Genomic DNA, 18,132 nt, shown 5'->3' with positions numbered 1-18,132 from the left:
AAAATCTGAGGGCAAGGACCTCAAAGGTAGTATTTTCCGAAATACTACCTGTACCACGGGCCACACAAGAGAGGCAGCGGGAGATTAGGGAAATTAACAAGTGGCTCAAGAACTGGTGTAGGAAGGAGGGGTTTGGGTTCCTGGAGAACTGGGCCGACTTCTCTATCAGCTACAGGCTCTATCGTAGGGACGGGCTGCACCTCAATGGGGAAGGGGCAGCTGTGTTGGGGAAGAAGATGGCTAGAAGGTTGGAGGAGTGTTTAAACTAGGGACTGGGGGGAGGGTAATTATGTTATAGAATGGGAAGATAGTGCAGATAGAGACCAGGGGCAAGGTAGTGAGACTGGGGGAGGAATGGAAGGAGGGACTAGAACAGTTCAGAAGGAAAGGTATAGAGTAAAAAATATACATAAACCTCTCAAATGTATGTATACTAATGCCAGAAGCCTGACTAATAAAACTGGTGAACTGGAATTAGTGATGTGTGAGTGAGGAGGACTATGACATAGTGGTAATAACTGAGACATGGCTGGATGATAGCTATGACTGGGCAGTTAATGTACAGGGTTACAGTCTGTTTAGAAAGGATCGTCAAAACCGGAGAGGGGTCTGCCTTTATGTAAAGTCCGGTCTAAAGCCCACACTCCGTGAAGATATAAGTGAGGGACATGAACATGTGGAGTCACTGTGGGTAGAGATACATGGCGCTAAAAACAATAATAAATTACTAATATGAGTTTACTATAAACCACCTAATATACCAGAGTCCACAGAAAATCTACTACTAAACGAGATAGACGAGGCGGCAAATCATAATGAGGTGGTTATTATGGGTGACTTCAACTACCCAGATATAGACTGGGAAACTGAAACTTGTATATCTCATAAAGGAAACAGGTTCTTGGCAATAACCAAAGACAATTACCTCTCCCAACTGGTTCAGGACCCGACTAGAGGGACAGCCATACTGGACTTAGTATTAACCAATAGGCCTGACAGAACAACAGACGTGCAGGTTGGGGGACACCTGGGAAATAGTGACCACAAAGTAATAACCTTCCAATTATCATTCAAAAGAGCGTTTCTACAGGGAGGAACAAAAATACCAAACTTCAAAAAAGCTAAATTTAGCCAACTAAGAGAGGCCATAGGCCTAACTTAATGGGATAAAGTCCTCACAAATAAAAATACAGCCACAAAATGGGATACCTTTAAAAGCATCCTAAAATCTCATTGTGAGAGGTACATACCGTATGGGAATAAAAGGTTAAGGAACAAAAAGAAACCAGATAAAACAGAACTGTAAAGAAAGCAATAAATGACAAAAAGAAAGCATATAAAACACTAAAACAGGAAGGTAGCACGGAAGCACTGAAAAACTATAAGGAAAAAAATAGAACATGTAAAAAACAAATAAAAGCGGCCAAACTAGAGACCGAGAGATTAATTGCCAAAGAGAGTAAAACTAACCATAAAATGTTCTTCAATTATATAAATGTTAAAAAGTATAAATCTGAAGGTGTCGGCCCGTTAAAGAGTAATGAGGGGGGAGTAGCAGAGAGCAACGAGGAGAAAGCAAAGCTGTTAAATATTTTTTTCTCCAATGTATTCACTGAGGAAAATAAACTGTCAGATGACATGCCGAATGTTGAAATAAATTCCCCATTAAAAGTGTCCTGCCTGACCCAGGAAGAAGTGCAACAGCGACTTAAAAAGATTAAAATAGACAAATCGCCAGGACCGGATGGCATACACCCCCGTATCCTAAGGGAATTAAGTAATGTCATAGCCAGACCCTTATTTCTGATATTTGCAGATTCTATATTGACAGGGAATGTCCCTGTAACAGTCCTACAGGCTCACCTGTGTCAGAGGACCGCTGGCTGGAGGTAGGAGTGGAGCCCAGTGGCAAGGACCGCAGGCAGGTAGTAAGCGTGGTCAGACAATCCGGATGGCAACGGTGGTAGCAGTTCAGTAGGTAGGGATAAGGCAGAAGAGTAGTCGGTAGGCAATTCCTGGTCAGCAGTGGACTTCCAGCAGTAGCAAGAGCAACAGATGAGGAGAAGCTTGATCAAGGCTCAGGAGCTCAATAATCAGCAAGCTAGAGTGCAAGGGGCTGGACTTATATAGGGAAGTACCAGGTGTGGGGAATCAAGGGTGATGAGCAAGGCTTGGCAAGACTAAGTTTACATAATAGGTTTCAGGGAGGAATTTCCAGAGAGGATGGTAGCCTAGTAAGCAGGGCTACTGCCTGGGATGTGGCTGGTCACAGGTTCGAATCCCAACAGTACTCCCCCCCCTTCCAAGGTGACCTCTGGTCACCGCAGGGGCAGGCTTACAGGGATGCCGTTGGTGGAACTCTTTTACCAGTCTGGGGGCGTGGACATTTTCTTCTCGCTCCCAGGAGTTATCCTCGGGAGGGTAACCCTCCCACCCAATTAGGTATTGTAGTCTTCCCCGGTGGATCCTGGAGTCGAGAATCTTTGCGACAACATATTCTTCTTCACCCTGTACCCTCACAGGTGGTGGAGGGGGCGAGTGGCGGCCTGTGAAGGTGTTCTCCACGTATGGCTTGAGGAGAGAGCAATGGAAGAAAGGTGCACCCTAATGGAGTCCGGAAGGTCGAGCCGGAACGTGACCTCGTTGATTTGTGCGGTGATCCGGAACGGACCCATGTATCTTTGGGCAAATTTTTTGGAGGGGACCTTCAATCTGAGGTTCCTGGTGGACAGCCATACCTTGTCTCCCACATGGAAGCCCGGGGTGGGTTTGCGACATCTGTCTGCTCCCTGTTTAAAGCGCCTCTGGGCAAGCTGGAGGTTGTCTATAATGTTCTCTTGTGCCTCCTGTAGGGTTGTTAGGCGTTCGGCCACTGCTGGGAGGGTGGAGGCAACGGGTAGGTGGGGAATGAACACCGGGTGCGAGCCTGTGTTAGCAAAGAAGGGGCTGTGCTTGGTTGAGCTGTGCTCAGCATTGTTGTAGGCGAACTCGGCCGTGGGGAGATGATCAAGCCAGTCATCCTGCAGGTGGGAGCTGAAACAGCGTAGGTATTGCTCTAGGGTCTGATTAGTTCTCTCCGTCTGCCTGTTTGACTGAGGGTGGAAAGCAGAGGACAGGTTCACTTTAACCCCGAGCGCCAGGCAGAAGTTCTTCCAGAACTTTGAGGCAAATTGTACACCTCGGTCGGAGACCACGTCGTCCGGGATCCCATGCAGCCTGAAGACCTCTCTGAGAATAAGATCGGCCGTCTGTTTGGCTGTGGGTAGGCCTTTGTAGGGGATGAAATGGGCCATCTTGGTGAGACGGTCGACCACGACCAGGATGGTGTTCATCCCTTTTGAAGGAGGAAGGTCTACCACAAAGTCCATGGAGATCGAGCCCCAGGGGCGGGAGGGAATCGGGAGGGGTTGTAACAGACCCACGGGAGAGGAACGAGGAGTCTTATTGCGGGCACAGACCGTGCACGAGGAGATGTACCTCTTGATGTCCTCCTTGTATGTTGGCCACCAGAAGGAGCGGGAGAGAAGCTCCTGGGTCTTTCTTGTGCCAAAATGGCCGGCCACCGTGGAGTCATGGTTGAGTTTGAGCACTTTGAGCCATGCGATTTCTGGTACATATAGTTGTAGGTCCTGATGAAACCAATGACCGTTCTTAAACGTAAGGCTGACATTGCCTGTGGGGTGGGAGAGGAAGGGGTCATTTTCATATCCTTCTTTGATTGTGCCCAGGAGTTCTTTAGAGTAGGTGGCCCCTACGACCCTTCTCTCGGGCAAGATGTTATTTTGGCCCTTGTTACTCTGTGAGGGCTCGGAAAACATTCTGGAGAGGGCGTCAGCCTTGCCGTTTTTTGATGCAGGGTGATAGGTGATGAGATAGTTGAAGCGGGAAAAGAATAGGCTCCATCTGGCCTGTCTGGCTGAGAGTCTCTTAGCGCTGCGGATGAACTCGAGGTTCTTGTGGTCAGTAAGTACGATTATGGGGTTGGTGGCTCCCTCCAGCAGGTGTCTCCACTCGGAGAAGGCATCCTTGATCGCCAGTAGTTCTTTGTTCCCGATGTCATAGTTCTTCTCAGAGGGGGACATCTGGCGGGAGAAATATGCGCACGGGTGTAATAGCATCCTCTCCCCTGTCCGTTGTGACAAAACTGCCCCCACCGCAGAGTCTGATGCATCCACTTCGACTGTAAATGGGAGCTCGGGGTTCGGGTGGATTAGGATTGGGGCAGAAGTGAAGAGGAGTTTCAACTTGGTGAAGGCCTCCTGGGCCTCGGGTGTCCAGGAGAAGGGGACTGCCTTCTTGGTGAATTGGGTGATTGGTGCTATGACCTTGGAGAAGTTCCGGATAAACTTCCGATAGAAGTTGGCGAAGCCAATTAATCTTTGTATCTCCTTCTCGTTTTTCGGAACGGGCCAGTTCATCACAGCTTGGACCTTCCCCGGGTCCATACTTAGGCCCTCTGGGGAGATGATGTATCCGAGGAACTGAGTGGTGGTTCGCTCAAACTCGCATTTCTCTAGCTTAATATAAAGAGAGTTCTGTCTGAGCCTCTGCAGTACCCTGCGGACGTGTTCGCGGTGCTGCTCGAGGTCTTCAGAGAAGATCAAGATGTCGTCCAGGTAAATGACTACAAACAGATCCAGCATGTCCCTGAGGACGTCGTTAATGAAGTGCTGGAAGGTGGCGGGAGCATTGCAGAGTCCGAAAGGCATGACCAGGTACTCGAAATGACCATAACGTGTCCGGAAGGCGGTCTTCCATTCGTCCCCAGGGCGGATTCGGACGAGGTTGTAGGCCCCTCGAAGGTCAAGTTTGGTGAAGATCTTCGCTTCCCGGAGTCTCTCAAGGAGTTCGGAAATCAGTGGGAGCGGGTACCGTTTTTTTACGGTTATGTCATTAAAGGGAGTCTGTCACCACTTTTTTGCATGTTAGACCATTAAAATAGGGTTATTTGATCCAGCCAGAACATAAAAACGGTACCTTTGTGGTAGAAAACTGACTTTTCAATTTGCAGAAAACGAACTTATAAGATTATTTTCGGAGCCCTCTCAAGTGCCCAGGGCGGTCTCTCAATCCTCGGAGCCCCTGGCTGGCACCTCCTAAATGGCTGATAACTCCGCCCTCCGTGCGCCTCTGCCCGCCCGTTTACTCCCCTCCCCTGTCCCTTTCCACTGCGGCTGTGCGGTCCAAATCGTAGCGGGCGCATGCGCAATAGGTATTGCGATGCCCTGCCAGGAGCGGGCATCGCATTGCGCATGCGCCCGCTACGATTTGGTGGTGTCCGTGACCCAACGGCGAAACTCAGTGGTGTATTCGGCGACGGAGCGTCTCCCTTGCCGCAGACTATGTAGTCGCGCCTCGGCTGTCGCACAGCGGTTGGGGTCGTCGAAGACTTGGCTCATTGCGGTGATGAAGTTGTTTAGGTTGTTCAGGAGCTGACTGTTAGTCTCCACGTATGGTGATGCCCATGCTAATGCTTCATCAGTCAGGAGATTGACCATGAATAGCACCTTCTTCTTCTCGGTGGTGAAGGGGGCCGGGTACATCTGAAAATAGATGCGGCATTGGTTTAGAAACCCCCGATACTGGCGTCTGTCACCGCCGAATCTTAATGGGAGTGGCATGCGGGTGTCTGCAGCCGTGCCGCGGACGTCCAGGAGTTGCCTCTGTAGTTCAATAATCTCGCTCTGTTGGCTTTGGACTACGACTTGGAGCTGGGCAAATTTCTCCTGATATGTAGTACCAAATTCTTGAAGTTCAGAGACCTGCTTACGCAGAGTGGCCATTGCGGACTCCATAGTGTGGCTGATTATTCTGTAACAGTCCTACAGGCTCACCTGTGTCAGAGGACCGCTGGCTGGAGGTAGGAGTGGAGCCCAGTGGCAAGGACCGCAGGCAGGTAGTAAGCGTGGTCAGACAATCCGGATGGCAACGGTGGTAGCAGTTCAGTAGGTAGGGATAAGGCAGAAGAGTAGTCGGTAGGCAATTCCTGGTCAGCAGTGGACTTCCAGCAGTAGCAAGAGCAACAGATGAGGAGAAGCTTGATCAAGGCTCAGGAGCTCAATAATCAGCAAGCTAGAGTGCAAGGGGCTGGACTTATATAGGGAAGTACCAGGTGTGGGGAATCAAGGGTGATGAGCAAGGCTTGGCAAGACTAAGTTTACATAATAGGTTTCAGGGAGGAATTTCCAGAGAGGATGGTAGCCTAGTAAGCAGGGCTACTGCCTGGGATGTGGCTGGTCACGGGTTTGAATCCCGACAGTCCCACAGGATTGGCGCATGGCATATGTGGGGCCAATATTCAAAAAGGGTCCAAAAACAGAGCCTGGAAACTATAGGTCGGTAAGTTTAACATCTGTTGTGGGTAAACTGTTTGAAGGTTTTCTGAGAGATGCTATGTTAGATAAGCAAATAATGCCATATCAGCATGGCTTCGTGAGGGATCGATCAAGTCAAACAAATTTAATCAGTTTATATGAGGAGGTAAGTTCTAGACTTGACAGCGGCGAATCAATGGATGTCGTGTATCTGGACTTCTCCAAAGCATTTGACACTGTACCACATAAAAGGTTAGTATATAAAATGAGAATGCTCGGACTGGAAGAAAACGTCTGTAAGTGGGTAAGTAACTGGCTAAGTGATAGAAAACAGAGGGTGGTTATTAATGGTACATACTCAGATTGGGTCACTGTCACTAGTGGGGTACCTCAGGGGTCAGTATTGGGCCCTATTCTCTTCAACATATTTATTAATGATCTTGTAGAAGGCTTGCATAGTAAAATATCAATTTTCGCAGATGACACTAAACTATGTAAAGTAATTAACACTGAAGAGGACAGTATACTGCTACAGAGGGATCTGGATAGATTGGAGGCTTGGGCAGATAAGTGGCAGATGAGGTTTAACACTGACAAATGTAAAGTTATGCACATGGGAAGGAATAATGCAAGTCACCCGTACTTATTAAATGGTAAAACACTCGGTAACACTGACATGGAAAAAGATCTAGGAATTTTAATAAACAGCAAACTAAGCTGCAAAAAACAGTGTCAGGCAGCTGCTGCCAAGGCTAATAAGATAATGGGTTGCATCAAAAGGGGCATAGATGCCCGTGATGAGAACATAGTCCTACCACTTTACAAATCATTAGTCAGACCACACATGGAGTACTGTGTACAGTTCTGGGCTCCTGTAAACAAGGCAGACATAGCAGTGCTGGAGAGGGTCCAGAGGAGGGCAACTAAAGTAATAACTGGAATGGGGAAACTACAGTACCCTGAAAGATTATCAAAATTAGGGTTATTCACTTTAGAAAAAAGACGACTGAGAGTAGATCTAATTAATATGTATAAATATATCAGGGGTCAGTACAGAGATCTATCCCATCATCTATTCATTCCCAGGACGGTGACTGTGACGAGGGGACATCCTCTGCATCTGGAGGAAAGAAGGTTTGTACACAAACATAGAAAAGGATTCTTTACGGTAAGAGCAGTGAGACTATGGAACTCTCTGCCTGAGGAGGTGGTGATGGTGAGTACAATAAAGGAATTCAAGAGGGGCCTGGATGTATTTCTGGAGCGTAATAATATTACAGGCTATAGCTACTAGAGAGGGGCCGGGGATCCAGGGAGTTATTCTGATTGCCTGATTTGAGTCGGGAAGGATTTTTTATTCTCCTAAAGTGAGGAAAATTGGCTTCTACATCACAGGTTTTTTTTGCCTTCCTCTGGATCAACTTGCAGGATGACAGGCCGAACTGGATGGACAAATGTCTTTTTTCGGCCTTATGTACTATGTTACTATGTTACTCAACAGACGTCTGGGGACCGAGGAGACCAGTTTCTCAAGTTTAGAAATAGGAATGCTCTCCCATTCTTGTCTAATACAGGCCTCTAACTGTTCAATCGTCTTGGGCCTTCTTTGTTGCACCTTCCTCTTTATAATGCGCCAAATGTTCTCTATAGGTGAAAGATCTGGACTGCAGACCGGCCATTTCAGTATCCGGATCCTTCTCCAACGCAGCCATGATGTTGTGATTGATGCAGAATGTGGTCTGGCATTATCTTGCTGAAAAATGCAGGGTCTTCCCTGAAAGAGATGACGTCTGGATGGGAGCAGATGTTGTTCTAGAACCTGAATATATTTTTCTGCATTGATGGTGCCTTTCCAGACATGCAAGCTGCCCATGCCACACGCACTCATGCAACCCCATACCATCAGAGATGCAGGCTTCTGAACTGAGTGTTGATAACAACTTGGGTTGTCCTTGTCCTTTTTGGTCCGGATGACATGGCGTCCCAGATTTCCAAAAAGAACTTCGAATCGTGACTTGTCTGACCACAGAACAGTCTTCCATTTTGCCACACTCCATTTTAAATGATCCCTGGCCCAGTGAAAACACCTGAGCTTGTGGATCTTGCTTAGAAATGGCTTCTTCTTTGCACTGTAGAGTTTCAGCTGGCAACGGCGGATGGCACGGTGGATTGTGTTCACTGACAATGGTTTCTGGAAGTATTCCTGAGCCCATTCTGTGATTTCCTTTACAGTAGCATTCCTGTTTGTGGTGCAGTGTTGTTTAAGGGCCCGGAGATCACGGGCATCCAGTACGGTTTTACGGCCTTGACCCTTACGCACAGAGATTGTTCCAGATTCTCTGAGTCTTCGGATGATGTTATGCACAGTTGATGATGATAGATGCAAAGTCTTTGCAATTTTTCGCTGGGTAACACCTTTCTGATATTGCTCCACTATCTTTCTGCGCAACATTGTGGGAATTGGTGATCCTCTACCCATCTTGGCTTCTGAGAGACACTGCCACTCTGAGAAGCTCTTTTTGTACCCAATCATGTTGCCAATTGACCTAATTAGTGTTAATTGGTCTTCCAGCTCTTCGTTATGCTCAAATTTACTTTTTCCAGCCTTTTTCCTTTAAAATAATACATTTACTCGGATTAAACGTTTGATCTGTCATCTACGTTCTATTACAAATAAAATATAGACATTTGCCATCTCCACATCATTGCATTCAGTTTTTATTCACGATTTGTATAGTGTCCCAACTTTTTGGGAATCCGGTTTGTATATATAATACAGATAGTTAGTGGGAGATAGTCAGTGTATGGTAGGTTATATACTGATATACAGGTCCTTCTCAGAAAATTAGCATATTGTGATAAAGTTAATTATTTTCTGTAATGTACTGATAAACATTAGACTTTCATATATTTTAGATTCATTACACACAACTGAAGTAGTTCAAGCCTTTTATTGTTTTAATATTGATGATTTTGGCATACAGCTCATGAAAACCCAAATTTCCTATCTCAAAAATTTAGCATATTTCATCCGACCAATAAAAGAAAAGTGTTTTTAATACAAAAAAAGTCAACCTTCAAATAATTATGTTCAGTTATGCACTCAATACTTGGTCGGGAATCCTTTTGCAGAAATCACTGCTTCAATGCGGCGGGCATGGAGGCAATCAGCCTGTGGCACTGCTGAGGTGTTATGGAGGCCCAGGATGCTTCGATAGCAGCCTTAAGCTCATCCAGAGTGTTGGGTCTTGCGTCTCTCAACTTTCTCTTCCCAATATCCCACAGATTCTCTATGGGGTTCAGGTCCGGAGAGTTGGCAGGCCAATTGAGCACAGTAATACCATGGTCAGTAAACCATTTACCAGTGGTTTTGGCACTGTGAGCAGGTGCCAGGTCGTGCTGAAAAATGAAATCTTTATCTCCATAAAGATTTTCAGCAGATGGAAGCATGAAGTGCTCCAAAATCTCCTGATAGCTAGCTGCATTGACCCTGCCCTTGATAAAACACAGTGGACCAACACCAGCAGCTGACATGGCACCCCAGACCATCACTGACTGTGGGTACTTGACACTGGACTTCAGGCATTTTGGCATTTCCCTCTCCCCAGACTCTGGCACCTTGATTTCCGAATGACATGCAAAATTTGCTTTCATCCGAAAAAAGTACTTTGGACCACTGAGCAACAGTCCAGTGCTGCTTCTCTGTAGCCCAGGTCAGGCGCTTCTGCCGCTGTTTCTGGGGAATGCGGCACCTGTAGCCCATTTCCTGCACACGCCTGTACACGGTGGCTCTGGATGTTTCTACTCCAGACTCAGTCCACTGCTATCGCAGGTCCCCCAAGGTCTGGAATCGGTCCTTCTCCACAATCTTCCTCAGGGTCCGGTCACCTCTTCTCGTTGTGCAGCGTTTTCTGCCACTCTTTTTCCTTCCCACAGACTTCCCACTGAGGTGCCTTGATACAGCACTCTGGGAACAGCCTATTCCTTCAGACATGTCTTTCTGTGTCTTACCCTCTTGCTTGAGGGTGTCAATGATGGCCTTCTGGACAGCAGTCAGGTCGGCAGTCTTACCCATGATTGCAGGTTTTGAGTAATGAACCAGGCCTGGGAGTTTTTAAAAGCCTCAGGAATCTTTTGCAGGTGTTTAGAGTTAATTAGTTGATTCAGATGATTAGGTTAATAGCTCGTTTAGAGAACCTTTTCATGATATGCAAATTTTTTTAGATAGGAAATTTGGGTTTTCATGAGCTGTATGCCAAAATCATCAATATTAAAACAATAAAAGGCTTGAACTACTTCAGTTGGTGTGTAATGAATCTAAAATATATGAAAGTCTAATGTTTATCAGTACATTACAGAAAATAATGAACTTTATCACAATATGCTAATTTTTTTAGAAGGACCTGTAGCGTAGCTGTTGCAGTGTAGGGTGTTAGGTAGTGTGATAGGTTCTGCTGTCCATACAAACATGCAGACCTGCTAAAATGTGAAAATTAGCATCATTAGTGCCGATTAGCACAATCGCGGATGTATTGGAGCACTCTAACTGCTTATAAAGCCATTTTTAATGTTCTGCCGTGCCAACCATTTTCTCCAGTCTCAGGAAACTTCTAGCAGCTTGGAAAATGTAGCAAAAGTGTATTTTGCGCGCATTATGCAAATATTACAATGTCGATTTTTCGCAATCAAAAAATTATATAGAATTCGCAAATTTGCGAATGCATCATGAATATTTGCCCAAATATCTGTGAAATATCACAAATTATAATATAGCCCCTGCCGCTCATCACTACTAAATGAGCTTTTTTGCTGGGTATATACAGTAGAACAGAGAGAAGCTGATGTAGGTGGTGCTAGTGCCAAGGTGCGGATACAGATGGTGCCGATGATGAGAAGATCATGAAGGTGGTACCAGTGCTGTTAATACATCTAATTATTGTACTTAAATGGCTGTATATGGTCAAAGCTGAGCTAAATAAGGCATCGTAAACCTCGGTCACCAAACTGTTTTGCACTGTATTCAAGCTCTGGTGTCCGTGCCCTCTCTGCCTATTCTGCTATACTGTGGACCAGCAGCACATTCCTGTCTTTACATCAGGACCCTGTGATCCATCATGTCTTGATCTTAGTAATACCAGATCTTAAAGTAACAGATCTATGACAGTATTATTAACAAAAATTAACTAGGGAGGATGCCAGCACCCGCTATGCAGCAGTTGACCGGGAATTTCTCATGTGGCATCTATTGCTGTTACAGCCCTGGCCTGATCCTCACTACCTAATATCTGAATGGTGTCATCTGTATTATTTGGCAGATATAGCTGCCATTTTTTAGGTGATATAAGTCAGAAAAAGTCTCCACACTGGAGATCTCACCTTCCATGCGTCCTTTGAAGGTTGGATGGTAAGTAATTGGAGATGTTCTTGTCTTTTATGTGAGTAGATCAGATGATGTAAGGCATAAGCCACAATATACACTGCAGAGTACACACTGAATGTGTAACGGAAATTGTCTACATCATACCGGGAGCGATCCACATTACCTAGAACATCTCTTTCATTACATGGTTTATCATCGAAATACTGTTCAGAGCTGCAAGAAAGATAAGTATACCATAAATCAAACATCAGCTCAACCTCTGGATATTTTAGAGGACCGGCTGTGAGTAAATATTCTTGTAATCCTGGAATTCTTCCTTTTTGAAGAGTGATCTGAAAAGATGTATGCAATGTACTGAATTCAATAAACGTTTCGTGAAAAATAAGTGACATTATGATTATAACCCTTCTAGGATTGAGGTCATCAGACAGTAGTAAGTTCAGTGATGATAAGCCATATGAGCTACCAACAAATATGATCACGTTGCAGGGCATCTTCTGCATTTGATATAACACCTTCCTGTAGGCCATAGATCGCGGGAAATAAACTAAATTACCGACAGATTCTCTGTAAGCTATGCAGACTCCACTCAATGTTATTACATTGTAGAGCTCCATGCTGGCTCGTTGGCTGCTCTCATCATCTGCTGTCACCATCCCCACCCAGCTCCAGCCAAAATGCTTCAGTAGTAGGACAATGGCTTCATACTGAGCGGACTCTTCAGGGACTGTGCGATAGAAATAAGGAAACAGGAGCTTGTTACTGAAGACAGGATCCATCGCTCCATAGCTGATCTGTAGAGATAGAACATTAAACCAGAATTTTATTTCCTTAATAAAAAGTAACAACCCACACGTAACCGGCTCATTTCTCATCTTCATGGACAATGCTTCTACTATTTACATCGCCCCTAAAAAAAATCATTACCGGTACTTATTTTTCATTTTCACGATGTATCATACGGTAGCTGGAATATGGGGCGATTTGTATTGGTCATTGCAAGATAACCCATTACAAATAGCAGGACAACTGAGCACCCTGTACACCCGTTATTTAAGATTTACTACATCATATTGATATGTCCTCTTTGACCCAGAAGTGAAGGAAGAAAGAGCCGCGTGTGCAGGGTGAATCATCATAGCTGAGTTTCCTTACAGAAAAGTATAAGGATCTTTCTTGCCCAGAGAGGTATGCGTGGCTCCTCATTCTAGAATGGTGGAAGGAATCAGGATGATGCAGTTGTAATGTAAGTAAGGTTGCTTTTAGTTGATTCATATGGAGTAACATGCGTATGGTTACAACAGTCATTGACAGGCAACAGGCTTAGTGGTTAGTGTCAGTGATGGCCAGTTCACAGTGTTCGCCAGTGAACAAATGCGGGCTGCCATATTTACTCACAAGTCCGGCGATGCACAGGTAAGCCTTTACCTGTGCATGTGCCAGGAGCCGGTCTGAAACAAATGCGATCACCAGGAGCAGGCAGTTCCGAGAACAGCCCGATGAAGGCCCCCCGGCGGCTGTTCTCTGAACTGCCTGCTCCCAGTGACCGCATTTGATTTCAGACCGGCTCGCGGCACAGGCACAGGTAAGGGCTTACCTGTGCATCGCCCTACTTGTGAGTCAAGATGGCAGCCCGCATGTATTCAGAGGCGAACACTGCGAACTGGCCATCACTGGTTAATGTCTCTCAGTGAGGGCACAGGCTTAGTCAAGGTAACACATATTTTACTCTTCCTTTACTCTCCCTCTGACTGTGAGCTGTTAAAGGAACAGTACCATTTGGTTTCACTTAAAAAGGCTGTTCCAAATGATTTACAGAGCATCAAAACAGGAGTGGCTTCTTTTAGTACATGGTTTACATAAAAAGGCCTTACTAATTTACTATTTGAGATACAGCAGTAGTATAGATATGGCTCCATATTAAGCCCATTACATAAATGTAATTCTAGAACGAGGCAGGGTGCATATATACAGCACCAGAACCAAGCATGGCATATAGAGATGAGCGAATGTCTAAAAAATTCCATATGGTCGGTTTGTAGAATTTTTCCAAAAATATTTGATTTGATCAGAATTTATTTATGACGAATCACGTAAAAAAAAGGCTATTTTCTGGCTGCATAGAGCATGTATATTGATGAAGAACATTATGCCTTGCAGAAACATGGATAGGGAGCCCTCTTTGGTAGTCAAACATTACTGTGAGTCAATATGACACTCAGATGACAGGCGTCGCTCTTAGAATCACTGCACACTTCACTTATTTGGTCAGTTACGGGGACAAAACTGAACAAATAACTCAAGTGTGAACTTATCCTTACAAGTCAGTGTTAGCGCCAGGAATAAAGAACTGTGCAGAGGCCCAAGATCCTACTATAGTGTAAAAGAGTTCCCTCCTGTTACACCGTCGTCAGCTGATTCCACGTAGATTTCCACAGTACCAATTTTGTTACACGCTGAAACAAGTAGTGCCCTCCCTGACCGAGTGGTGAGATGGCAACAGCATGAGGAGTCAACACAGTGGACCACTCACAGAGTGGAGAGGTTGGGAATTGCATAAGGAATTGCATGAGTCGTCAACACAGTGACCCAGTCAGAGAGTGGTGAGTGTGGGAATCTCATGAGGAATCCCATGAGGAATTGCATTAGTTGTCAACACAGTGGCCCAGTCACAGAGTGGGCCATGCTGATAGTTCTCCGGTTTGGGTGTTGCACAATGGCTGATCAAGTCTGATGCATCAGGCACTAGTGTATGAAAATCCTAGTGTATGAAAAGCCTGGCTGATCCACGCCTGATTCATCTTCACAAAGGTCAGTTTCTCCACATTTTGGGTGGAAAGGCGAGTTCACCTTTGGGTAACTATGGCCCCCAGTGCACTAAACACCCGCTCTGATGCCACACTACTGGCCGGGCAGGAAAGGTTGTCAATGGCAAACTTGGCCAGTTGCGGCCACAAATCAAGTGTGGCTGATCAGTAGTCCAGGGGATCTTCGAGGGGGTGCACTCAAGTATGCCACAAACTGCTGGTTTCGTTTCTGCTCCATGTCTAGCTGCTGCTGCTGGTGAGTAGTTTCTTCACTAGGTGGGTGAAGAAAACTGCTTATCAGAGACTCTACACTTAAAATGGTTTTGCCATCTCAGACAATAAGGGCATATCGCTAGGATATGTCTCCATTGTCTGATAGGTGCAGATCCCACCTCTGGGACCCGTACTTACATAGAGAATGGAGCAGGGAAATGAACGGAGAGCGCACTGTGCATGCGCAGCCGCCCTTTATTTATTTCTATGGGGCCGCCAAATTTCCATCCGTCTAATAGAAATGAATGGGAGCAGGGGCCGTGCGTGTGCTCCAATTTACTTCTATGGGAGCAGCACTTGATGGTAGATGGACCCCGGGAAATCCGGAGTCCTCCAGCCACAGCTCTTCACACTCCATTCTCATTGTAGTTGCTGGTCCCAGAGGCGGATCCTGCACCTATCAGACAATTGTATGTGATGGGAATACCCCTTTAAGTTGCTGCTGATGGAGCTGGTACTGCTCCTGCGCCCTCCCAGCAGTCATGGCAGTGAGAACAGAGGGCCCCCCCAGTCAGACCCTTGTGTGGATGGGCGACGGCGCACATAGGCAGCGGCCAACTGACTACATAGGATGTCTCGATAGTAGTTAAGTTTATCCTTCCTCTCACCTGGTGGAAAAAAGGCCCCCATTTTGGACCAGTAGCGAGGGTCTAACATAATGAAGAGCCAGAAGTCATCCTTCTGCCGAATGGTGACAATTCGGCTGTCACTACTCAAGCAACTGAGCATGCATCGTGCCATTTGCGAAAGTGACTCAGAGGGACTCCCTGCCTCCATCTCCACTGCATACTACCCCAGTGGGTCTGGGTCATCTGTCTCATCTTCCTCATTGTCCTGTAGCTCCTTCTGCTGCTCCTGCTCATCCTGCTCCTCCTCTCCTGTCATCTGTGCAGAAAAATTACCCATTTCTCTAGACATTGCTTGTGTGCAAATGTCCTCCTCCTTCAGTTTAGCCCCAATAGGGCTCATGTGGTAGTGAGATGTAGACGCCACGTCTCCTGTCCCCGTTCCAGACAGATTTATCAGCATCTGTTAAAGGACATGAAGCAGTTTAATGATGCTGTTCATCCCGTAGTCCTGGCTACTGACAAATAAAGTGGCCTCCTCAAAGGGCCCTAGGAAAAGGCAGGTGTCACGCATGAGCTGCCACTGGATAACATTGAAGTTACATAGGGAAGTATCTCTGTCTGCCTGTATCATCAAGAAATCATCTATGGCATTTCTCTGTTCATATAGTCGGTCCAACATATGGAGGGTGGATTTCTAATTGGTGGAAACATTGCATATCAGCCTGTTTTGGGGAACGCCATTATGCCTTTGCAGCTCAAGGAGGGTGTACTTTGCAGTGTAAGACTGGCTAAAGTTAATGCACAGTTTCTAGGATGTCATGCAGATGGGCAGAAAACTTCAGGAACCTCTTTACAATCAGAATAAACACGTGTGCCCTGCAGGGCACATGGCTCAGCCCTCCTTAATGCACTGCCGACACCATGTTCTTCCCATAGTCGGTAATCATGGTTCCGATTTTGAGTTGTCGCGGAGAAAGCCAGGATTTGATTTTTGATGAAGGACACGGATCAATTCCTCCCCTGGAAAACTAAGTGCAGAACAGCATGGCACACCCATGCCATGCACATGTGATATGCTGGAGGAGCACTCTGAATTATCCTTGTGGTGGAGGCTGAGAACACAGTGCAGGATGAGGAGGCATAGACGGACATTGTTGCAGGACCAACGGTGTGAGAACATGGAGGCGGCAACAGCGTCAACTGGCCAAGCTACTGGTGTGGCTGGGCAGGAACCACATTTACCCAGTGGGAAGTAAAGGACATATATTGTCCACACGTCAGCGCTGCCATGCACTTTAGCGGACACCGACAGGCTCAAGGACTGGCCCACTTTTTGTTCAACATACGTGTGTGTGCAGGGCTCGTACTGCATTCTTTGCAAAGAAATGACGGATTGTGGCTCTCCACCTCGGCTCGGCACAAGCCATCAGTCTCTAAAAGGTGCAGAGTCCACCACTTGGAAAGGGAGGGACTGCAGTACCAGCAACTTGGCCAGGAGCATGTTCAGCTTCTGCGCCATAGGATGAGTGCATGCATAATGTTGTCTCTTGGCAATCGCTTCGGTGATCAATTGCTGGGGAAATGACTGACGAGGAGTAGGAGGATGAGGAGCAGGAGCAACAGGACCAGTAGATGATGGGAAGGACAGTCAGCTCCCTTCGGCTGAGGAAAAGGGGTGTGGGCCACTGGGTGATGCAGTGGTTGCTACGGCAGGCTGAACCACTAACTACATGGAAGCCAAGGTTCTCCCAGGTCACTTTATGGTGATGATGCATGTGTTGACGCTGGGCCATGGTGCCAACATTGGTTCACTGGCCACGCTTCACTGGCCATGCTTCACCTACTGCCCACAGATTTGGCAAATGGCCATGTTTACCTCCTCAGGCGGTATGACGAAAAACTGCCACACCACCAAGTATGGCATTTTCCCCCGAACACTCCACGTTGACTGCCTGCTACATCTGCCTCTGTGAACCCCTGCACCGCTACTTTCCAGCAGGTAGGCTCCTGTGAATCTGGTGGTCTACCCCAGGCACGTTTGGCTCCTGACCTCCCACTGCTGCCACCTCCCACTGCTGCCACCCTGCTAACTCATGGCCACGCTACGACCTTGGTGGCTCAGCCCCTGCCTTACGCGCAAGCTGCCACCCTCTTCTCTTGATGATGATGAAGCCCCTTCTTCATCCGGCTCCCAAGTGCAATCGGCTACATCATCATTCGCTACTGTCTGCAAGTCACTGATGTCCCCCTCAAAGGTCTCAGGGTCAGGAGTCTGACAGCTTCCAACACAAGCTCTTATGCGACTCTCATCATCTCTACTTGCCTACCTACCGGAGGAAGTGGATGTCTCCTCCAGACCTCGGCTGGGCAGTAACTGCTAACTGTCCTCTAGAAGCTCATCCTTGCTGAAAAGTGGATCCGAGCCTATGGCGTATAATGCTTCTCGAGCTGAGGTAACTGAAAATGACAGAGGTTCAGGACAGGTGTGGGCATAGGGCCTGCTTTCAGTATGGCTGGGGGTGTCCGATGTCACTTGCGACAAAGTAGAAGACAGAGTCAACCATTCAAGCACTGCAGGGTTGCTGGTCAAGACACGATTGCTAGATGTCACCGGGGGCTCAGGCCTCTCGCTGTGACTCCTGCTGTCACCTCCCCTTCTTCTGCTGCCATTTCTACATTTTACCCAGTGGCGTAGCCATGTATTGCACCCCCACTCCCAACCTGTGTACACGCCCCTTTTACAGATAATGTAGCAGTCCTATATAACACCGCAGATAACATGGTGTTAA

The 18,132-nt window shown here is 46.8% G+C and overlaps 1 protein-coding gene across 1 annotated transcript in view; it reads right to left on the bottom strand.

Annotated features, from left to right (window-relative positions):
- LOC122935145 overlaps positions 1-18,132 on the bottom strand; it is a 105,531-nt gene that overhangs the window by 42,041 nt on the left and 45,358 nt on the right. The window contains exon 2 of the mRNA XM_044290911.1: positions 12,297-12,488. Within this exon, the coding sequence (XP_044146846.1) occupies positions 12,297-12,488 (192 nt within the window). The remainder of the gene's footprint in view (positions 1-12,296; positions 12,489-18,132) is intronic.

This window comes from Bufo gargarizans, chromosome 4 (genome assembly GCF_014858855.1).
Source record: "Bufo gargarizans isolate SCDJY-AF-19 chromosome 4, ASM1485885v1, whole genome shotgun sequence".
NCBI lineage: Eukaryota > Metazoa > Chordata > Amphibia > Anura > Bufonidae > Bufo > Bufo gargarizans.
This window is presented reverse-complemented; position numbering and strand designations above follow the sequence as displayed.